Here is a 22,035-nt window from a genome sequence, read left to right on the forward strand (position 1 = left end):
TCTCACCATACCCCTTGATTCCCCGAGTAGTAAGGACTTCATCCAACTCCTTTTTGAATATATTTAGTGAATTGGCCTCAACAACTTTCTGTGGTAGAGAATTCCACAGGTTCACCACTCTCTGGGTGAAGAAATTCCTCCTCATCTCGGTCCTAAATGGCTTACCCCTTATCCTTAGACTGTGTCCCCTGGTTCTGGACTTCCCCAACATTGGGAACATTCTTCCTGCATCTAACCTGTCTAACCCCGTCAGAATTTTAAACGTTTCTATGAGGTCCCCTCTCATTCTTCTGAACTCCAGTGAATACAAGCCCAGTTGATCCAGTCTTTCTTGATATGTCAGTCCCGCCATCCCGGGAATCAATCTGGTGAACCTTTGCTGCACTCCCTCAATAGCAAGAATGTCCTTCCTCAGGTTAGGAGACCAAAACTGTACACAATACTCCAGGTGTGGCCTCACCAAGGCCCTGTACAACTGTAGCAACACCTCCCTGCCCCTGTACTCAAATCCCCTCGCTATGAAGGCCAACATGCCATTTGCTTTCTTAACCGCCTGCTGTACCTGCATGCCAACCTTCAATGACTGATGTACCATGACACCCAGGTCTCGTTGCACCTCCCCTTTTCCTAATCTGTCACCATTCAGATAATAGTCTGTCTCTCTGTTTTTACCACCAAAGTGGATAACCTCACATTTATCCACATTATACTTCATCTGCCATGCATTTGCCCACTCACCTAACCTATCCAAGTCGCTCTGCAGCCTCATAGCATCCTCCTCGCAGCTCACACTGCCACCCAACTTAGTGTCATCCGCAAATTTGGAAATACTACATTTAATCCCCTCGTCTAAATCATTAATATACAGTGTAAACAGCTGGGGCCCCAGCACAGAACCTTGCGGTACCCCACTAGTCACTGCCTGCCATTCTGAAAAGTCCCCATTTACTCCTACTCTTTGCTTCCTGTCTGACAACCAGTTCTCAATCCATGTCAGCACACTACCCCCAATCCCATGTGCTTTAACTTTGCACATTAATCTCCTGTGTGGGACCTTGTCGAAAGCCTTCTGAAAGTCCAAATATACCACATCAACTGGTTCTCCCTTGTCCACTCTACTGGAAACATCCTCAAAAAATTCCAGAAGATTTGTCAAGCATGATTTCCCTTTCACAAATCCATGCTGACTTGGACCTATCATGTCACCTCTTTCCAAATGCACTGCTATGACATCCTTAATAATTGATTCCATCATTTTACCCACTACCGATGTCAGGCTGACCGGTCTATAATTCCCTGTTTTCTCTCTCCCTCCTTTTTTAAAAAGTGTGGTTACATTGGCTACCCTCCACTCCATAGGAACTGATCCAGAGTCAATGGAATGTTGGAAAATGACTGTCAATGCATCCACTATTTCCAAGGCCACCTCCTTAAGTACTCTGGGATGCAGTCCATCAGGCCCTGGGGATTTATCGGCCTTCAATCCCATCAATTTCCCCAACACAATTTCCCGACTAATAAGGATTTCCCTCAGTTCCTCCTCCTTACTAGACCCTCCGACCCCTTTTATATCCGGAAGGTTGTTTGTGTCCTCCTCAGTGAATACCGAACCAAAGTACTTGTTCAATTGGTCCGCCATTTCTTTGTTCCCCGTTATGACTTCCCCTGATTCTGACTGCAGGGGACCTATGTTTGTCTTTACTAACCTTTTTCTCTTTACATATCTATAGAAACTTTTGCAATCCGTCTTAATGTTCTCTGCAAGCTTCTTCTCGTACTCCATTTTCCCTGCCCTAATCAAACCCTTTGTCCTCCTCTGCTGAGTTCTAAATTTCTCCCAGTACCCGGGTTCGCTGCTATTTTTGGCCAATTTGTATGCCACTTCCTTGGCTTTAATACTATCCCTGATTTCCCTTGATAGCCACGGTTGAGCCACCTTCCCTTTTTTATTTTTATGCCAGACAGGAATGTACAATTGTTGTAGTTCATCCATGCGGTCTCTAAATGTCTGCCATTGCCCATCCACAGTCAACCCCTTCAGTATCATTCGCCAATCTATCCTAGCCAATTCACACCTCATACCTTCAAAGTTACCCTTCTTTAAGTTCTGGACCATGGTCTCTGAATTAACTGTTTCATTCTCCATCCTAATGCAGAATTCCACCATATTATGGTCACTCTTCCCCAAGGGGCCTCGCACAACGAGATTGCTAATAAATCCTCTCTCATTACACAATACCCAGTCTAAGATGGCCTCCCCCCTAGTTGGTTCCTCGACATATTGGTCTAAAAAACCATCCCTTATGCACTCCAGGAAATCCTCCTCCACCGTATTGCTTCCAGTTTGGTTAACCCAATCTATGTGCATATTAAAGTCACCCATTATAACTGCTGCACCTTTATTGCACGCACCCCTAATTTCCTGTTTGATGCCCTCCCCAACATCACTACTACTGTTTGGAGGTCTGTACACAACTCCCACTAACGTTTTTTGCCCTTTGGTATTCTGCAGCTCTACCCATATAGATTCCACATCATCCAAGCTAATGTCCTTCCGAACTATTGCCTTAATTTCCTCCTTAACCAGCAATGCTACCCCACCTCCTTTTCCTTTTATTCTATCTTTCCTGAATGTTGAATACTCCTGGATGTTGAGTTCCCAGCCCTGATCATCCTGGAGCCACGTCTCCGTAATCCCAATCACATCATATTTGTTAACATCTATTTGCACAGTTAATTCATCCCCCTTATTGCGGATCCTCCTTGCATTAGGACACAAAGCCTTGAGGCGTGTTTTTTTAAACACCCTTTGTCCTTTTAGAATTTTGCTGTACAGTGGCCCTTTTTGTTCTTTGCCTTGGGTTTCTCTGCCCTCCACTTTTCCTCATCTCCTTTCTGTCTTTTGCTTTTGTCTCCTTTTTGTTTCCCTAAGCAGGAGTAGAGGTGAGCAATATTATGGAGGTGGATGTAGTTGTTTATGATGGCGAGGACATGGAGTTGGAAACTCAGCTTGGAGTCAAATGGGTTGCGAGCATTTTGGTTCAACCCGAGACAGAGGCACAATCCTGCAGTTATAACCTGATGAGTTGATAACACAATAATAACATTTCTAAACTCTAAATGGCTGAAAACAACACCCATTGAAGTGGGGCAGGAAACAAAAAAAAAAGTTTAAAGTACTTCCCACTTCAAAGATTTAATTTCTACAAGAAGCTGTATTCTCATGAAGGCATGATGTTTTTCAACATTTTACCAGAACATTTTCAAGATTATATATTGTAAAACTTTAATATCCAAAAGACTAATTTAAGTGGACTCATTCAATTGACAGCCTTTCTAACTGTGTACATGTTACAAAATTGTTTTTACAAGGATTCTGCATGATTGGAGAAGTTCACATTTAACTTTAGATAATAGGAATTAATATTTTGTACACAATACCTCAATAGACAGTGGATCGAACAAAAAGAAAAAATACTTGGATTTATACAGCGCCTTTCATGACCACCGAACATCTCAAAGCGCTTTACAGCCAATGAAGTACTTTTAAAGTGTAGTCATGGTTGTAATGTAGGAAACGTGGCAACCAATTTGCGCACAAGCAAGCTTTCACAAACAGCAATGTGATAACGACCAGATAGTCTGTTTTTTTCATTATGTTGATTGAGGGATAAATATTGGCCAGGACACCGGGGATAACTCCTCTGCTCTTCTTCGAAATAGTGCCATGGGATCTTTTACGTCCACTTGAGGGGGGAGACGGGGCCTCGATTTAATGCCTCATCCGAAAGATGGCACCTCGGTTCTGCACTAGAGTGTCAGCCTAGATTGTTTTTATGCTCAAGTCCCTGGAGTGAGACTTGAACCCACAACCTTCTGACTCAGAGGCAAATGTGCTACCCACTGAGCCACTGCGGACACTGAATAGCACAAGAATAGCATCATAAGTTTGAAGTTTAGAAGTGGTAATGTGTAAAAATATCACAACTTCAAAACTCATGTGACTTTTACCATTAGTTACCACGTGAAATTGTCGAATATGGGACACGAATTGCTGAAACATCCAGGCTGGGACCATTTTGAGATGCACCAAAAGAATGGTACTGGAATTCCAATGCCATCTAAACATCATCACGCCAAGTGCCCCCCGCCCCCCCCCCACCCCTCAAGAGGACGGTACCACTAATATAAAGTATTGGGTGATGTCTGTATTATGGGGATTTCAATTTTCCTAACATTAAATGGTCTGATGGTGAACCATCTAGTGTAAAGAAAGACATGCATTTATATAGCACCTTTCACAACCTCAGCACGTACAAAAGCGCTCAGCAGCCAATGAAGGACTTTTGAAGTGTAGTTAATTTAGAAAATGCAGCAGCCAATTTGCGCACAGCAAACGCTCACAAACAACAATGTGATAATAGGAACAGGAGTAGGTCATTAACCCCTCGAGCCTGTTCCATCATTCAATGGCTGATCTGCGACCTAACTCCATATACCCGCCTTTGCCCATATCCCTTAATACCCTTGGCTAACAGAAAGCTATCAATCTCCGATTTAAAATTAACAATTGATCTAGTATCAATTGCTGTTTGCGGAAGAGTTCCAAACTTCCACCACCCTTTGTGTGTAGAAGTATTTCCTAGGAACTACACCCCTAACTTGTGTAATCTGTCATCGTAATTTAACCATTGAAGTCCGGGTATCATTCTGGTAAACCTACGCTGCACTCCCTCCGAGGTCAATATATCCTTCCTACGGTGTGGTGCCCAGAACTGCTTACAGTACTCCAGCTGTGGTCTAACCAGGGTTTTGACCAGATAATGTTTTAGTGATGTTGGTTGAGGGATAAATATTGGCCAGGGATAACTCCCCTGATCTTCTTCGAAATAGTGCCATAGGATCTTTTACGTCATCTGGAGTCGATGCCTTGGTTTAACATCTGCTAATACCATCAATGATTGTTTTCTAACGTGGCATGTTAGTGATGAGACTATGGCTAATCAAATTCTTGATCTAGATTTTAGCGGTGACATTAGTGCTGTATCAGACCTTCATGTGGGGGAACACCTGGGCAACAGTGGTCACAATATATCATTAGATTTGATTTTATTAGCCAAGGAATGGATATTGACAATTTAATGCCAGCTCTTGATTTCAAAAGCAGCTAATTTTACAAAAATATGATTTAACATTTGGAAAAAGTTGACTGGGCAACCCTATTAGGCAGGGAAATTAATGCTGAGGACAAATGGATAGTCTTTAAAATCATTCGAAAAAGGAAAAAGATGCTATGTATGTCTCATGGGTTAAAAAGGATACATGGAAAAACAAAAGCAAAATTGATAAATCTAATTTGTCCTTGCACATATTTATTTAAGTAAAAAATACTTTTGCAGATTAAAGGAATATAGTTCACAAGCGAATACACACAAATATTCTTCTGCACAATTAAGGAAAACGAAAGCAGCTATCAGAGCAGCCAAGAGATTAATGGAGAAGAGAGTAGACAATTGTGATAGCAATGAGAACATCTTTTTTAGCTACACAAAGGAGTCAGAGGACCATTAAAGGCTTTATAGGGCCATTGAAAAACATTTTAGCAGAGATTCAAATCGACTCCAAAAGTATTACAGTAGTGTTAAATGATTGCTTCACATTAGTCTTCACTCCTGTGGACGATGCTCGGTAAAATAGATTGCACTGCTGGTCCAGATGACTTCCACCCAAAGGAAGATACAAAACATGTGCTTTGTAAGTTCCTTTCCCATATCTTTAACAGCTCATTAGAGTCTGGGACTGCCCTTGGATTTGAAGATTGCTCATGTAGGGCTCAATTTTCCCCAGTGATTTGCACCGTATTTTTGGAGCAGGCTGCTCTTTTCAGCCTAAGTTGAAAAACCACAGTTTCCCAATCAATTTGTACCAGTGTAACTCAGTTATTTTTTTGATATTTTTTTAGGGCAGATTTTTTTTTCAGCCAAAGAGGGCATAACCAACCACCTGCACCAATTAGAGAAGTTTGGCCAGCTGAGAGTTACTCCAGTTCTGCTTAGGCCAGCGTATGTGGCATCTGCTGAAAAACCTTCCCTAGAGTTAAGGAAATCGGCGCAGGTAAGAAAATCAGAACAGCAGATGCCCGAACACACTAAAAGAAATGAAAAACAGTGTCCGGGACCGAGACTGGGACCAGACAGCCTTCGGGCAGGGTTGGAGGTAAGTTGCTGTTACGTGTTTTTCAATTCTTTTAATGTGTTGGGAGCTGGCTGTATGCTTCAGCTCGCATTGTGTTCCTGGTTACCATGGCAGCCCAATCTTTTTGGCGCAGATCAAGGCTCCACCCCCAAAACTAAAGGTCGGGTTAGGCCACGCCAAAATGAAGAAATCCAACAGGGAAACTTAGGATTTTTTGGGGGGCGTACTTAAGCCCCCCCAAAAAATCAGGCATAACTCTTCAAGCACACCAAAAAAATGCTTTGGGGAAAATGGAGCCCGTAGTCTGATTTTCAAAAAAGGTAACAAGTCAGATCCAGGGAACAATAGATCCATTAGGGCTGATGTCAGTTATAGGCAAGATGCGATGCTTGAATAGATTATAAGAGATCCTCTTTATGATCGCCTGGATAGAGAAAGAGAGTTTTTGAGACACTCAACACAGCTTCTGGAAAAGGTTGTATTTTGTTAGAATTTAAAAAACAATGGGGCTAGCGTCACAATCCCAGTTAAGTAACTGTAGTAATTTATTCGGCTGATTTTTCAAGGACTCAAAAAAGAAATAACTTCAGAACCTTTTGGAAAACTCTTGTCAACATGCTCATAATTGGTGCTGCAATTGTGAAGATTTAAGCTGAGATTGATTGTAATGTCAAAGATGACTTATAGGTTTCTCATTAATTAAAGTGAACGATGCTCTTAGTTTTTCACAACTTTGAGTTAATTCATTCGTATGGTTATAATTTGCATGCACAGTCAAGTCACCTGTTGTTTTATCTCCTTCAACGGGCAAGACGAATAGGAGCCCCATGATAGAAAGATTGCTACATTTCCAACCAAAAACATTGACTGTGCAGACATTATCACTTCCACTTCAAATATAAAGGGATGAGAAAAGATTCAAGTTTAAATTTACAGCATAGAAAGTACAATAGAATTTAGATGCAGTGTTCAAATATCAAAATCGTATTGCATTCAATGTTGCGTTTTGACACCCATTTGGACTGCTCAGTAAAAATCAGTTATACGGCTCAAAAATATGAAAGGTTTGCTCCGACTGTCCGATCCATTATCTTTATTCAAGGGGGCCAAGTTTCGGCCTGAGTTGCTCCTGTGTTTTTGGAGCAACTGGTTTAGAGTGGAGTATCTTAGAAATTGCAATTCTTGGCATTTAGTTTGCTCCAGTTCTAGTCAGTTAGAACAGTTTCAGTTTGGAACAGATTTTTTTTTTCAAAAGGGGGCGTGTCCGGCCACTTACGCCCGTTTTGAAAGTTTAGGCAATGAAAACTTACTCCAAACTAACTTAGAATGGAGTAAGTGTAGATTTTTTGTACGCTCAGAAAAACCTTGCCTACACTTAGAAAATCAGGCGTAGGTTACAAATCAGGCGTAGGGAATGGGGGGGGGGGGGGCGGGAGGGGTTTAAAAGGGAAGCTTACAAACATTAAACACTTCAGTTTTACAAATAAAGAGCCATCATCAATAATAAATGATAAATACATCAATAAATCAACCAATAAATCAATCCAAAAAAAATAATAAAAAATTAATAAAACATTTACCAACTGCAGCACCGGGAGCCCTCCAACAGCATATTGGGACGCCCCCCACCCCCGCCAGTGTGTCTCTCTCACTCTCTGTCAGTGTCTGTGTTTCTGACAGCGAGGAGGGGGGGGCGGAGGGAGGAGGTGTGTGGATGGGGAGAAGGGAGGGAGGGGGAGAGAAGGAAGGGGAGAGGGAGGGAGGCTAAGGCTTGATTTAAAGGTAGGTGGCTGGGGTCGGGGGGGGGGGGGGGGGTGTCCGGGAGCCTGTTCGGGTCGGGGAGGAGTGGGAGTCTGTTCGGGTCGGGTCTGGTCGGGGGCGGGGGAGGGGGAAGAGCGTGGGTCCAGTCCGGTCCGGGGGTGGTAGTCGTTGGGTCGGGTCGGGAGGAAGCAGAAGCTGAGCCTTATTACGCAGCCCCAGTGAGGCCATTCGGCCAGGGCTAGGGGCTGCATGCTTTGGGCCGTCCCACACAGTTTTGATCTCCTGCAACTACTGCACATGTGCGCCCACTGTAGCGCGTGTGTGCAGAGGTCCCGGCACTGTTTTCAGCGCAGGGCCCTGGCTCCACCTCCCACAGCTCGTGTTGCGCCGCGCCCAGCTCTAGAGGACCTGCAGGGAGCCGGAGAATAGGTTAAGTATTTTTTAGGCGCACTTTGTGGCACGAAAAACGGGCGCCCAGGTCGGGGCTGCGCCGTTCTAGGCGCGGCCTGAAACTTGGGCCCAATAAACTTGCACATTCTTCTACCAGAATTCAACTTTCAATTTCATGATAAAAGCAACCCTACTTACTTTCATCTTCCGAAGTTTGAGACTTATGTCCACATTTCCAATATGGCCAATTTAGACATATGATTTTTTTTTAATGTATTGATCCTAGCCTTTATTTTGTGACATGTTGCTTTGCCTTGAGCAATAGCAGGCCTCCCATTACTAACTTAGTTTCAACAGAAGAGTGGACTGTGTGGGTTAAAGTTCCCCCAGTTACCTAGAAAGACATGACTCAAACCAATACTCCAGAACAAAACTGCTGTTGGTGTCTCTGCTATATTAGTTAAAATCCTTACATCACTAATGAATCCCGTAGTACGCACCATTCTCATCTCAAGCCTAAAACTTTAAACTAAAATTATATTTATTAGCTCCTATCAACTACTATTGTCAAATGGACTTAACATTAACACCTTTGCCATTACTCATCTATTACTTTGCTAGGTTTTGCACTACAATGAGCCAGATGCATGGTATCATTAATGCACAAATCAGCCAGCAACTTGTGGTGGCAAAGAGAAACCCCGTGAACTGCGAATCACAAGTTGCTGGATGATTTTGCGACACTCTGCTATTGGCTTCACAAAAACGGCATCTCACCCTTAACCTCCCTGTGATTTCATGAAGTTGCCCATTAATCTCGCCACAGAAAGTTAACTTTAGTAATTAACAGTGCACTTACCCTTTTAACAACGTGATAATTGTTAATGACGATCAATCAACCTCTCTTGCCCCGAAAGTAAACAATTGCAAGTGTGGAGTCTCATTTCTTCAGATTGTGAAATGTTTTGAGATTTTAAAAAATATCAAATTTTTAAATGTTTTATTTTTTTTTCTTTACTTTTCCTTTCTCTCTTTTCTTGCCCTCTTAATCCAACCTTTTTTTCCCTTTATTTATTTTTCTGTATCTCATTTGACATTGAATTCACCCACTCTAAGTCACCCTCCTTCTCAGCCCTTGATTATTTCTGAATCCTTAAATCTCATTGGTTAAGGAGATACATTGTCTGTCCCGTTGAGAGTCTTCATAGTTCACACTGCACCCAGCAGTGCTAGACCTCACCAGATATACTTAATTGCCCCATTTATTAACACAAGCACAATAACTTGAGTATACAATATATAAAGTGTTAAGTGCTATAGAGAAGGTAAACCCATATTATTATCTCAAAGTGCACTAAGATAGTAGAGCAGAGGACATAAATGGAAATGGATAATACAGAGCAATAAATGTTTAGAATAATCTACCAAGCAAGATAATAAAGTAAAAATACTGGGATTCAATGTACAATTTAATACCATAATGGGCAAGCTAATGTACTAGAGGAATAAGATTCAATAGGACAAATTATCTTTTTATGCCAGATGTTATGTTCTCTCTTTTCAATGATTTTGAACACATTGAAGAAATTTTATAATGCCAGAGGGAATTTAAAATGTTGTCACGGAAACATAAGATTGGGTGGGTTAAACTAATGCTGAAGAAGTAACTTAGAAAATGAGAGAACAATGCACAACAGACAGTGGAAAATCTAGAGAGCATGTGAGCCAGAAACTAGAGTCAAGTTTCGGCCTGAGGTGCTCCCATTTTTTTGGAGCAACTAGTTTAGACTGGAGTATCTTAGAAATTGCAATTCTCGGCATTTAGTTTGCTCCAGTTCTAGTGAGTTAGAATAGTTTCATTTCAGAACAGATTTTGTTTTCCAAAAAAGGGGGCGTATCTGGACACTTACACCTGTTTTGCAAGTTTAGGCAATGAAAACTTACTCCAATCTAACTCAGAATGGAGTAAGTGTAGATTTTTGTACGCTCAGAGAAACCTTGCCGACACTGAGAAAATCAGGCGTAAGGAAGAGAGATGGGGGCGGGGGGAGGGAAGTTTACAAACATGAACCACATCACTTTTACCAATAAAGAGCCATCATCAATAATAAATGACAAATAAATCAATAAATCAATCAAAACAAATTTTTAAAAATCAATAAATAGAAAATTACATTTCTACTCACTGACTGCAGCACCGGGAGCCCTCCAACAGCGTACTGGAACGCCCCCCCCCCCCACCCCCCACTAAGTGTGTGTCTCTCTCTCTGTCTCTGTCAGTGTCTCTCTGTTTCGAACAGGGAGGAGGGAGGAGAGAGAGAGAGAGCGAGAGAGAGAGGGAGGGAGGGAGGCGCGGCCCAAAACTTGACCCCATAAAAACCCAATTCTATTGCTTCAAAAAACTGTTTGCTGAAGTGCTTTTTAATAAAGCAAACTCAGTAGTAATTGTTTCCTCAAAAAACAATCTGATGCAAGTTATTTTGGGTACATCAAGAACATTTAGGATACATAGCAATTTAGGAAAAATAGAAATAATAAAGATTTGAAAACAAAAATATCTAGTGACTTGTCTAACTGGTCATTTATCACATGAGCCTAGACAGTGAAGATTATTTGACCATCATGTTACAGAAGTGGAAGGAAAGAAAAGCAGTCAAGCTTCATTCTGCCCTCATTTGACCTTTGCATACATGCATTTCCCAGCAGATAACAATCAATAGCTATCAATAAGGGGAAAATCTAGCTAATTCTTCCCCTCCCTAGCTAGGGCATAAAACACAAAAGATCAATTGTACAAACACAACTCCACAACTGAGATTAATTAAATCAAATCAACACAGAATGGCGATTCAACATTCCTGCTGGTAATACTCAGTGGCACACTGGGCAGATCTATTTACCTACTGATCTGGTGGGGAACTAAAATAGATATCTGAACCCTATTTTATCATTGAAAATTGTTCCTTTGCTTTATGTGATTCATTTGAAACAGCTACTGTCCAATGGGATTTCCAAATCTGGAAGCCATGCAACATTCAGAGAACTATTGACAGCAGGATTTTAAAGGTTTGCAGTAAGTAACTGCCAGTTGTATTGGTAACGAGCTGTGCTCTGCATTTTGCTCTTTCCAAAAATAGTGTGCATTATTGTAGAGAGGTGTTTAAAGTCTACCAATAGCTCAGCCAGACGTCTAAATAGTTGGTGCAGCTCCAAAATTTATTTCTTGCGTGCTTAGAAGCACCTGGCATTTTGATCTGGAACTGTGGGACTGGAAGAAGTCTACAAAAACAAATTGGCATAATGGGAAATAAAGGCCTTTCCAAATTTATGATTTATATAAATCATATTCTAAGATCACTGACTTTCACAGTGGTAATATTAGTAAAAAGAGAGAAAATCTTCAACATGGATTTTTTTCCTTTTAAAAAAAGTAAGCATTACATAGCTCCAATTAATCACTTAATATTCTGCAGTTTAGTTGTCATCACGTGGTACTTGTATCTTGCCAATTTCATCAGCAGAGGGATACTTTTGGTTGCCCGATCTGCTCACAAAAGCCAACAGTTGATGAAATATGTTTTTTAACAAATATCCCCAAGTTGAAAAAAAACTTGCCACTTATAAAAATACAACCCAGTAGATTATACATAACTGAATGCTGGTCAGATCACACTACAGCAGGACCGATCTTAAAAACAAGAAAAGTTATGAAGACAAGTAATGGGGTGATTGTGGTTTAAAGTCATCAGCAACCTAAATTATTAGCATGTTATTTTTCACTATTGCTGAAAAGAGATGTAAAAATTTCACCTGTCAAGTCTATGATACAAGATTACACTCAAATTTCCCCAGGAGTTTCTCTGTTTTTTTTGGAGCAACTTGATTTTTCTGGAGTATCTTTTTAGTTGCAATTCTGGCCATTTAATTTGCGCCAGTGTAAGTGAGTTAGTTAGGTTTTTTTTTAAGTTTAGTTTTTTTTCCCAAAAGGGGGCGTTATCAGCCACGAACGCCTATTTTGGCCATTTAAGCAAGCTTAACTAGCTAAAAGTTACTCCAAACTAACTTAGGCCAGCGTAAGTGGGCACTTTTAGTATGTTCAGAAAAACCTTGCGGTGACTTAAGAAATCAGCACAGGCAGCCAGAGATAGGAGGGGGTGGGGGGGAACTTGCAAAGCACTAAACACCTTCACAACAACATTAAAGAAGCATAAATACATTTAAAGAACCAAGCACTAAACAAAGCACAAAAAGTAGAAGGAACCCGGCACCTAAAGCACCAAGACCAAAGTAATGTGCAATCAGTAAATAACAAATAAAAAAAAAAATAGAAGTCCTACCTTAGGGAACGCAGCAGGCCGCCGATGAGGGAGCCCATTTGGCCAGGGCTAGGGACGGCATGCTTCGGGCTCCTCCCACACAGCGCGTGCTCACAGATTCGGCCTGCCAGGAGCTACTGCACATGCGTGCAGACTCTAGTGCGTATGTGCAGAGGTCCCGGCACTGAAAAGGCTCCGCCCCCAATCCATTGGGCCACTCTACGTCACTACTGAGGAGAGGCTGGGGAGCGGCCAAAATCATGAGGAAGATTTTTGGTGCGCTTGGAGGCGGACAAAAGCGACGCATCTCTGGTGAGGGCGCCAGAAAAAGGGGTTGGGGAAATGTGAGCCCAATAAGCCCAGCATTGACTGGCTTTATAAAAAAAAAAACTGTATTTATTTTCTCTAGCCCTCCAGATAGATTTTAAAAAGATGTGACCCCCAGGACCAAAATGGAAGTAGCAGTGTAAAACAGGAACCGTCTCTGACCTAATTTATGCTACTATGGGGAAGCAGCAGACATCACCCTCCAAGCAGCCAACTCAGAATTGCAATGGTAGCATATTTTCCATAGAAAGAAAAAAAAGGGGGCAAGTAGCGAAGGGACACAAAAAAAACACACGCATGATACATACCAATGTGGTTAAAATTGTCAATTAGTGTGTGCACCGTTGCAGCTTGAAGGTGGAGCCGCTTCTCAGTCAATGCAGTTATTTTTTCACTTCCATCTCCTGAATGGAACATATTGGGTGCAAACACCACAGCAAGGTTACTGGCATCCATTTTGTTATCTTCGGACCTAAATGGTAAAATAACAGTTCACCACATTGACTTTAAACAATTTTTGGAACCACTTTCACATCTATTTACTTCTTTTCCCCCTTTCCATTCTATATACTGTTTTATGCATTCCTTGAAATACCTCTACACAGCTCTATTTCCTGATTGTGGGGCCAAATTCATACCAATCCCTTAATAGTGCAGTGATAACCGCTCACTACAAGATACAGAAAATCTGCCCAGGGTGATGTATCTTAAAATTTGCCCTCCCTCCTTCTACTTATCTCCCTCTGAGATAAGTAGAAATCAGGAATTAATGTTGTGAATTGTGAATGTTAACTGATTGCCTACTATTTCATGGTTCAGGACCCTAAAGCTACAACATATTTTAAGTTTGCTGCATAGTGAGCTCTCTGCCAGATATATGAAGAGGAGATGGGAAATGTGTTCAATTTGATCCAATGGACATGCCCAGAATTTCTAACCACCCTGCAAAACTAAATTTTATAGATAAATGGACAAGTACTTCAGGAGAGGGTTACATTAAAACAACCACGGGAGTCTGCAAATGACCACAGAAAAGATGGAATATTAAAAGATGGAGTGTTACCTTTATACTACTTGCCTTTCTAAAGAGTTCTCAATAGTAATATAGAAATTGTCATAATGAATGAGACCGGCAAAAATCAACCATGCGATGATTTATTCATTCGACAGAATTAATTCAAACATATCATACGTAACCCATGATTGCCCTGCACAAGGATCATCTTTAATATCCAATATCAAGTGTTACTTCCATTACATTACTAAAAACTGATATCAGTAAATAGAGGTTTACTCCAGAACTGTGTTTTTCAGAATCCCTAAGCTCGATGATCTATATTGGCTTCCGGACTCAGTCCAGCAACACCTCCAATTTAAAATTATCATCCTGGTGTTCAAATCCCTTCCCCATGTCTATGACTTCCTCCAGCCCTACGAGAACTCTATATTCCTCCAACTCTGGTCTTATACATCCCGAAGTCCCTTTGCCCTACCATTGGTGGTCATGCTATCAGCCATCTCGGTCCCAAGGTCTGGAATATCTCCCTGAGCCTCTCCTCCGTCCTTCAAGACCCTCCTCAAAACCTACCTCTTTGACTAAGCTTTTAGTCACTCCTAATATTTCCATATTTGTCTCAGTGTCAATTTTTATCTGATTACATTTAGGTAAATCTCCCTGGGATATTTTCTGACATTAAAAGGCACTATGTAAATGCAAGTTGTTGTTGTTGAACTATTTTGTATACTTCTACAAGATCATCTCAGATGACTCTTTTCCAGACTAAAAACTTTAAAATTTTTCAAATCTTTGCTTACAACTCAGACCTTTGATGGTAGGGATCCGTCTCGTGGCTCTTCTCTGCACTACCTACAATACTTGAATATTTCCTTTATGACCTGAAAACCAGAACTGGACACAGCAATCAATGTGCGATCTGAACAGAGAATTGCAGAGTTTGATCACATCTTCCAATGACTGAGCTTCCTCCTCCAATTCCATTGCCCCTCCTTATAACCAATTTGCATAGAGTCCAAGGGGAGAATTTTAACCTTTTTAAAAAAAAAGTGAGTGCGTTTGGGAGTGGGCAGGTGGTTAAAAGGACTGAAACTGACAATGGGTCGGGAACCTGGCTTGAACGTGCCAACTTCTGCTTTTAACTGCATCACTTTCGGTTGCGTGCGACAAATCACCATGGAGAGACGGGTTGGCAATTACAAGTTATTAGGAGATGTTTTATGTGCAGTTTTGAGTCTTAATTCTCAGGTTTCCCGGGCTCCTGGAACTCACCAGTGAAAGCAAAGCGAGATAACGTCGTGAATGGAGGGAGCTGACCAAATGACAGGCAAACAAACATAGAAGCACTCCGAACTCACATCTGCTTCCTTGCCTATGTGAAAGGCTTTTGCTCACAGGAACTGTTCTGAGAATGTGCTTTCAGTACTTTGCAGGTGATTTCCACTACATTGGAGGGCATTTCTGCTACTGTGGATTTGAGAGAGTCTGACCTACACTTTCCATCTGTCAAGCATGAGTTCAGCTTGGGTGCCGGTTATGCAGCCTTACCTTGGACCTCAGAAGAGCACGTTGATGAGTAGCAGAAGGAACAGCACCAGCAGAGGCCTTCTCCTCACCGTCCTGCTGCTCCACAGGAGAGAGCAGGGATGAGCACAGGGGTGCAGCTTGCAGGGGGGTGATACCCCCAAATCAGGATATATAGGCAGAGGATCAGCTTCCTGGACATATTGGAACACCAGTGCCTCAGGGTATTGCATCAGATGATCGCAGACATTTGCAACCTCCTGGAAGACCTCCTGCCCAGTGGACCTTGTGGGTACGCTTTGCCAGTGGCCATTAAAAGTCACCAACCCCCCTCAACTTCTTCACCTCTGGCTCCTTCCAGGGATCTGCAAGAGATATCTGCAGAATCGCGCAATCTGTTGCCCATTTAGGTGACTGATGACATGTTTGCCAGGGCCAGCAATTATGTGCACTCTGCAACTGATGAGGCCAGTCAGAATGAGCGGGCACTTAGATTTGCGGCTTTGGCTGGCTTCCCACAAGTCCAGGGAGTCATCGATTGCACATGTGACAATCAAGGTGCCCCCTCATCATCCTGGAATCTTCATCAACAGTAAGTGCATCCACTCCAGCAATGTTCAGCTCGTATGCAACTGCAGGCGTGTGCAAGATTCCCAGGCAGCTGCCATGATGCTTTTATCCTGCGCCAGTTCACCCTCCTAGAGCTCTTTGGACCTCGAAGCAGAGTGAGCGGTTGGTTCCTTGGAAACAAGGGCCACCCCCTGAAGACGCTATGACTGATGACACCTGTTAGGAGCCCAAACAATGAAACTTAGGAGAAATATAATCAAAGCCACGTGACCATGAGAACGATCATCGAGCAAGCAATTAGAATGCTGAAGATGTGCTTTAGGTACCTGGACAGATAGGAATGGGTGTAGCTGCAAAGTACGTATGAGGACTAATGTGCTGGAGTCAGCTTGGGAAGAGAATCTCCCTGTTGGCCCTTACAGAACGCAGCATCCGCTCTAGGGATGCATCATTTAAGCGACGTGCAGCCTTGTCACGTTGGGACTCCATTAATGCAGTTGATTCCTCTGTTTCCCCGACCTGGACAATCCTTCAACTTTCATCTTCGCTGGGTCCTTTTAAATAGTTCAGCTGAAATAGAATCATACGTGCAGTCATCACACCCGCTCACGCTAACTGCAAGTCAGATGCTAATGCAGTGACAGCTTTAAAAAGTCACTGACAAACGTGCTGCTGAAACTTCCGGATCCCCACATTCTACAGGGCCCCCCGGCTGCCAGCACTTCAGACAATTAAAATCCAGCCTCAAGTCATTGATGCAAGTTAGAAACATTAGTGGTGCCAACACAGGTTTCTAAAGGAAGATCACAGACAATTTGGTAATTGCCAAATATGTATTAAACTAGTGTCTTGGGTAATTACACCAATCAGAAACAATAGGGAAATCATTATCTCTTCATGGGTTCCCAACAGTAGGGAGGGGAATGAAATGTCCCTTCCTGTTGAACTCCACTTCAAAGAGAGGGGGTTTGATTAGTAGCTCTTCTGCCCAACCCCCAGAAAAAGAAAGGAGTTAAGAACCAATCCCCAACTTCCTGCGAGAACATGAAGGAGGTAAGAACCAGGACCCACACGAGCAGTCAGCTTTTATAAAAGAAAAAGCTGCAAGAATCTTCTCTGAGGCAGGGTCCGAAAGTCAGAAATGCTGGAAGAATAGTTAGGTGATCTGTTGCTCGAGTCAAATAACACAACTTCACGGATATAGTTGGGTGGGAAGCATGACATGTTATTTATTTTGTCTCGTTACACAAGATAAGTTGTACTGATTGAATTAAGTGAACCTGATCATAACTGCTGGTCCCCATGTTTACCTTAATAAAGCAGTTAACGATTAGTATTAAGCCACACCTCACCTAGTAGCAACTTGCTTTCAGAGAAATTGAAGCAGCATTGTGCAAAAGACATTGGGCTAGAAATCCATCTCGTGCGGTGCGGCAAAATGGGTGGCATCAGATTGGCCGCCCGTTATGCGCAGCGCCTGATATTCAGTTCGACTGCAGTCAATGGAACTGAATATCAGGTGCTGTGTATAACGGGCTACCGATCTGATACCATCTGTTTTGCACCACCGCCCGAAATGGATCTCTCGGCCCTTATCCAGTCCAGATTACAAGGGGATGCTATTGTTCCATCTATTTCTGGGTTATGCTACTGTACAAGTAGATATAGAGTACGAGTAAATTTCCATAAAAAATAAGGTGCTCAAACTGCTTACGCGAGTGACTGATGCTACTGAACTCAAGAAGATAGCTACAGTTCACATAAATTTGTAACAGCATTTCATGTGGCATATTGTCAAATGCCTTTTGGGAGTCTAGGTATACCATATCATTAGGCTTTCCTTAGTCCACTTGGGTTACCACTTCCTCAGAAAGCCAAAGTTGATGGTGATGCAAGATTTTCCCTTTCTAGATTGATGCTAATTGCCGATTGATTATTATTGTACAGATAGATTTGCTCCTGGTGGCCGATTCCATTATTTTACATGGCGAAACTAAGGAGGCTGTAATTGACTGACTGTTTTGCCACCTTTTTTGAATCTGGGCACCACGTCTGCCTTATTTCCAATCTACTAGCATCCCCAGTATCCAGTGATTCCACCATTATGAACACAGACACCTCACAAATCTCACTAGCCTTTCTTAGCACTCTGGGATAAATACCATCTAACTGACATTAATTGTTTTGAACTCTTTTAGTCTAAGATTCATCTAATTTATAATCAAAGTTATTGATTGTGCTTGATTTATGCATTTGGGGAGTTCATGTTGTTTATGTATACATATATATATATATATATATATATATATCTTCTCTTGTGAATACTTACAGGAATTACTCAGGATACTACATCGTGCTCATCTTCAGTTTTGAGCCCATTTGCATCTTTTATAGCTCTTCTTCTTGGGCAGTCCCTCGGAGTCGAAGATGACTTGCTTCCACACTAATATGAGTTCTCAGGTGACTGATGAGACCAATGCGGGATCTACTGTCTCTGTCACAGGTGATGCAGGTGGTGGTTGAAGGGTCAGGTGGGTGGGGAGCTTGGGTTGCCTCACGCTCCTTCTGCTGTTTGCGCTTGGCTTCCGCGTGCTCCCGGCGAAGAGACTCGAGGTGGTTTGCGCCTTCCCGGATGCTTCTCCTCCACTTTGAGCGGTCTTGGGCCAGGGATTGCCAGGTGTCGTGGGGATGTTGAACTTTTTCCAAGGAGGCTTTGAGGGTATCCGTGAAGCGTTTCCTCTGCCCACCTGGGACACGCTTGCCGTGTTGGAGCCCGGAGTAGAGCGAGAAAGCAGGAAGGGGGTACTGAAGTTGCATGTTCAGCCATGAACTCATTGAACGGCGGTGCAGGCTAGAAGGGCCGAATGGCCTACTCCTGCACCTATTTTCTATGTTTCTATGCTTGTTTTGGGAATCTAGTATCGGGCATGCGGACGATGTGGCCCATCCAGCGGAGCTGATCGAGCGTGGTCAATGCTTCGATGCTGGCCTGAGCAAGAACGTGGACGTTGGTGTGCATATTCCTGCCAATGGATTTGCAGGATCTTGCGGAGGCAGCGTTGGTGGTACTTCTCCAGTGCTTTGAGATGCTGCTGTACAGAGTCCATGTCTCTGAAACATATGAGGGTGCCCTATTTTTGTACTGAAATTATTTTACTGTCACATTTGGCTCTGGAGCTTTGTTTTTCTAACTCTCTTGGAAATGTATCATTTTCAGATGTGTGCATATTCAAAAACACAGGAAACGGAAAGCGTTTTCGCATATTCAAAAGCGTAATGATATAGCTATAAATCTATTGAACATTACTTGGAGAGCAATTAGATTATGAGGAAATAAGGGAAGATGATGTACACATCATTATAACAGAATGCATTAATGCAGTATAGAATCATTTTAACAGTACTAAATGAGTTAACTGAATGAACAGCATTATCATAAATTTAAAGCAGAAAGAAACAGCAACAATGAAGGGCAGCGAAATACAGATAAATTTCCTGCACATTGAATCAGCAGGAACTAATCCTAGGTGGGAGAAGTTCAGATATATAGATATGAGCAGAGCTGTGTGATTAATTATGCTCGGTGTTTACTGAGGGCTAAAGTCAGATTTTGGAGCAGGTAGACTGTACACTGTAGAAACGAGCACACAACAGTGGTCATGTTGCGTGACTGCGGGAAGGGGGGGGGAAGACGGGTAGATGGTTTTAGTAAGTTCCAACATGCTGGGATGGGACAGAGTCGATGGAACAGCTGGTCTCTCCTGTCCTTTTTCATGTTTATATGAATAAATTAACAGCGAACAGGCAATCTGAGGCTCTAGGAAATATGCAATGGCTACAAATTGGCACAAACTACTGTATTGTTATTACTTATGCGGATGACTGATGTAGTAAGGGGCATTCTTTTCAGGATGGACGTTTATGCATATTAAGTTATAGCACCAGTACTCATACATGGCATCTATCACTGCTGCTCAGAGCATGAAACTGATCGATCATTAGTAAAGTTCTCAATAATACTTGAGGTGCAGGATAGTGATTTAGATAGGAAATGCAAAATTAATTGGGAGAAGTCAAAAATACAAGTATGGAGTTAGGGAGATACAAGCTACTATCTTTTATCTATTAATAGACCACAAGAATAAAACTCCAGTATCCCAGATTCACATTATTCACAGAACAGTAAACCACAGCCATTGCATAAAGAAGCCAAATTTCACCCTACCACTTCAAGAATACTGGGGAATAAGAATATCTTGATGCTCAGTGCCAACATCAAGCATCATAGGCAAGATACTGCATCGACCCTGATGCACCACAAAACACTCTACTCTATCCCAACTTCAGAAAAAAAAACACTGTGCCTACTGTCAAACATCTATTTCCAACACCAATCATATTTTAAGGGGGTTTATAGTCTGTAAAATGACTAATCTGTTCAAAATCCTTGTGCTGTGGATTTACAGTTACTAGGAACCTGACTGAGTCTCCCCAAATGAATTTCATTTTGAACCTTTACAGGTTTCAGAGAAAAGCAGGACTTTCATCTCAGCCTACTTATTATTTCAAACATTTAAGGTAGGCGTTTAGAAATATTACATTTGTTTCGGCCCTCCAAACACTCATTCAAAGTTTTTGTCACCCCATTATAGAAAGCAATGAAAAAATTGCTATGCAGATTTCACTAGTCTGTTAGCGAGACAGCAGGGATAGTTATAAAAGAGAGACTTGATAGGTTAGGCCTACTTTCACAAGAGCCAAGAAGGTTAAAGACTTCCATGATAGAGGCCTTCAAGATTATCAAAGGATACAATAAGGCAAGTAGCGATAGATTGTCTTTGGAAAAAATAATGAGGAAGCACAAATTAAAGATCATAAAGAATTAATGGGAGGCTAGAAAAAATTATTTATATAGAGGGTTGTTAGAATAACAAATTCTCTGTCACAAACTACTGAAGCATAAATTCTTTTAAAAAAGAGAATTAGAGCTGCTTGCAAAAGAATATTAAAATATATGGACAGCAAGCAGGAAATGGGATTGGACGGAGGCGCAGATGGAGCCAAACACCACCGACTCGATGGGTCAAATGCCCTGCTTCCGTGGTGTAAGATTCTATCATTCTAGCCTTCAATTCAGAGGAAAACAATTAAAATAAAAAAGGAATGAATATCCACCAATGGATTGGAGTGTGTGGCTGCAGCTAAGTTATCACATCACAATATGGCCCTCAGAAAAACATTATGCTTTTGTAGAGTGAACTTGAATCTACATCTGGTCCATGTGTTTTGACACGAGTGTTCAAAATTAGAATTCCAGTCCCAGGTACAAAGGAATTATTAAATAATAATGTGGAAATTGATCCAGCATTAACAGATACATCTTTAAAATATGATGGAGTCAAGAGTTAGAAATGATAGGCAATAGGATGGGCAAAACACACAAAAACTTTTTTTCTGTGAACAAATGCACACTAAATGTATCTTAATATTTTATACTATATACATTGACAACTAAATGTCAGGTATTCCACTTATCTAATATACGACACAGTACTTCTATAATACACACCTGAGAGACACATTTTTAAGAAAATGCAGGAAATAGTGCAGTGTATCTGCAGTTTTCTCAGGTAGTAAACAGGATAGAAGAATTGTAGCAGAAATCCTCTCATCATTTGGTAGTTGTTGAGCCCTGAAGAAGGCTTCATGTAATTCCACTGGAAGCACAGGCTCAGGTAGCTCCCTAAAAAACTGTTTCACCAGCCCTGCCACATCACAGGGGGGCGCCATAGTAATACATTTTTCACCTTGGTCCACTTTAGCCTGGATAGACAAACAAACAATTACAACATTACACACAAGTACTATTACACTGCAGGGAGTGAGGAGAGCAACTAGATGAGAATGACACGACCACCCTCCCAAAAAAACCAATTT

At 41.9% G+C, this 22,035-nt stretch overlaps 1 protein-coding gene across 2 annotated transcripts in view; it reads right to left on the minus strand.

The window, feature by feature from the left end:
* The window catches only part of LOC139263230 (rho GTPase-activating protein 11A-like), a 99,571-nt gene that overhangs the window by 47,325 nt on the left and 30,211 nt on the right, over positions 1-22,035 (minus strand). Inside the window, exons 4-5 of one of the 2 annotated variants that reach the window (XM_070878986.1) lie at positions 21,668-21,921; positions 13,298-13,461 (exon numbers count right to left, since the gene is read on the minus strand). In XM_070878986.1, coding sequence (XP_070735087.1) covers positions 13,298-13,461; positions 21,668-21,921 — 418 coding nt within the window. Of the gene's footprint in view, positions 1-13,297; positions 13,462-16,424; positions 16,535-21,667; positions 21,922-22,035 lie in introns of those variants that run through there. The other variant, XM_070878987.1, reaches the window with a different exon arrangement.

Source organism: Pristiophorus japonicus, chromosome 4, assembly GCF_044704955.1.
Source record: "Pristiophorus japonicus isolate sPriJap1 chromosome 4, sPriJap1.hap1, whole genome shotgun sequence".
Taxonomy (NCBI): Eukaryota; Metazoa; Chordata; class Chondrichthyes; family Pristiophoridae; genus Pristiophorus; species Pristiophorus japonicus.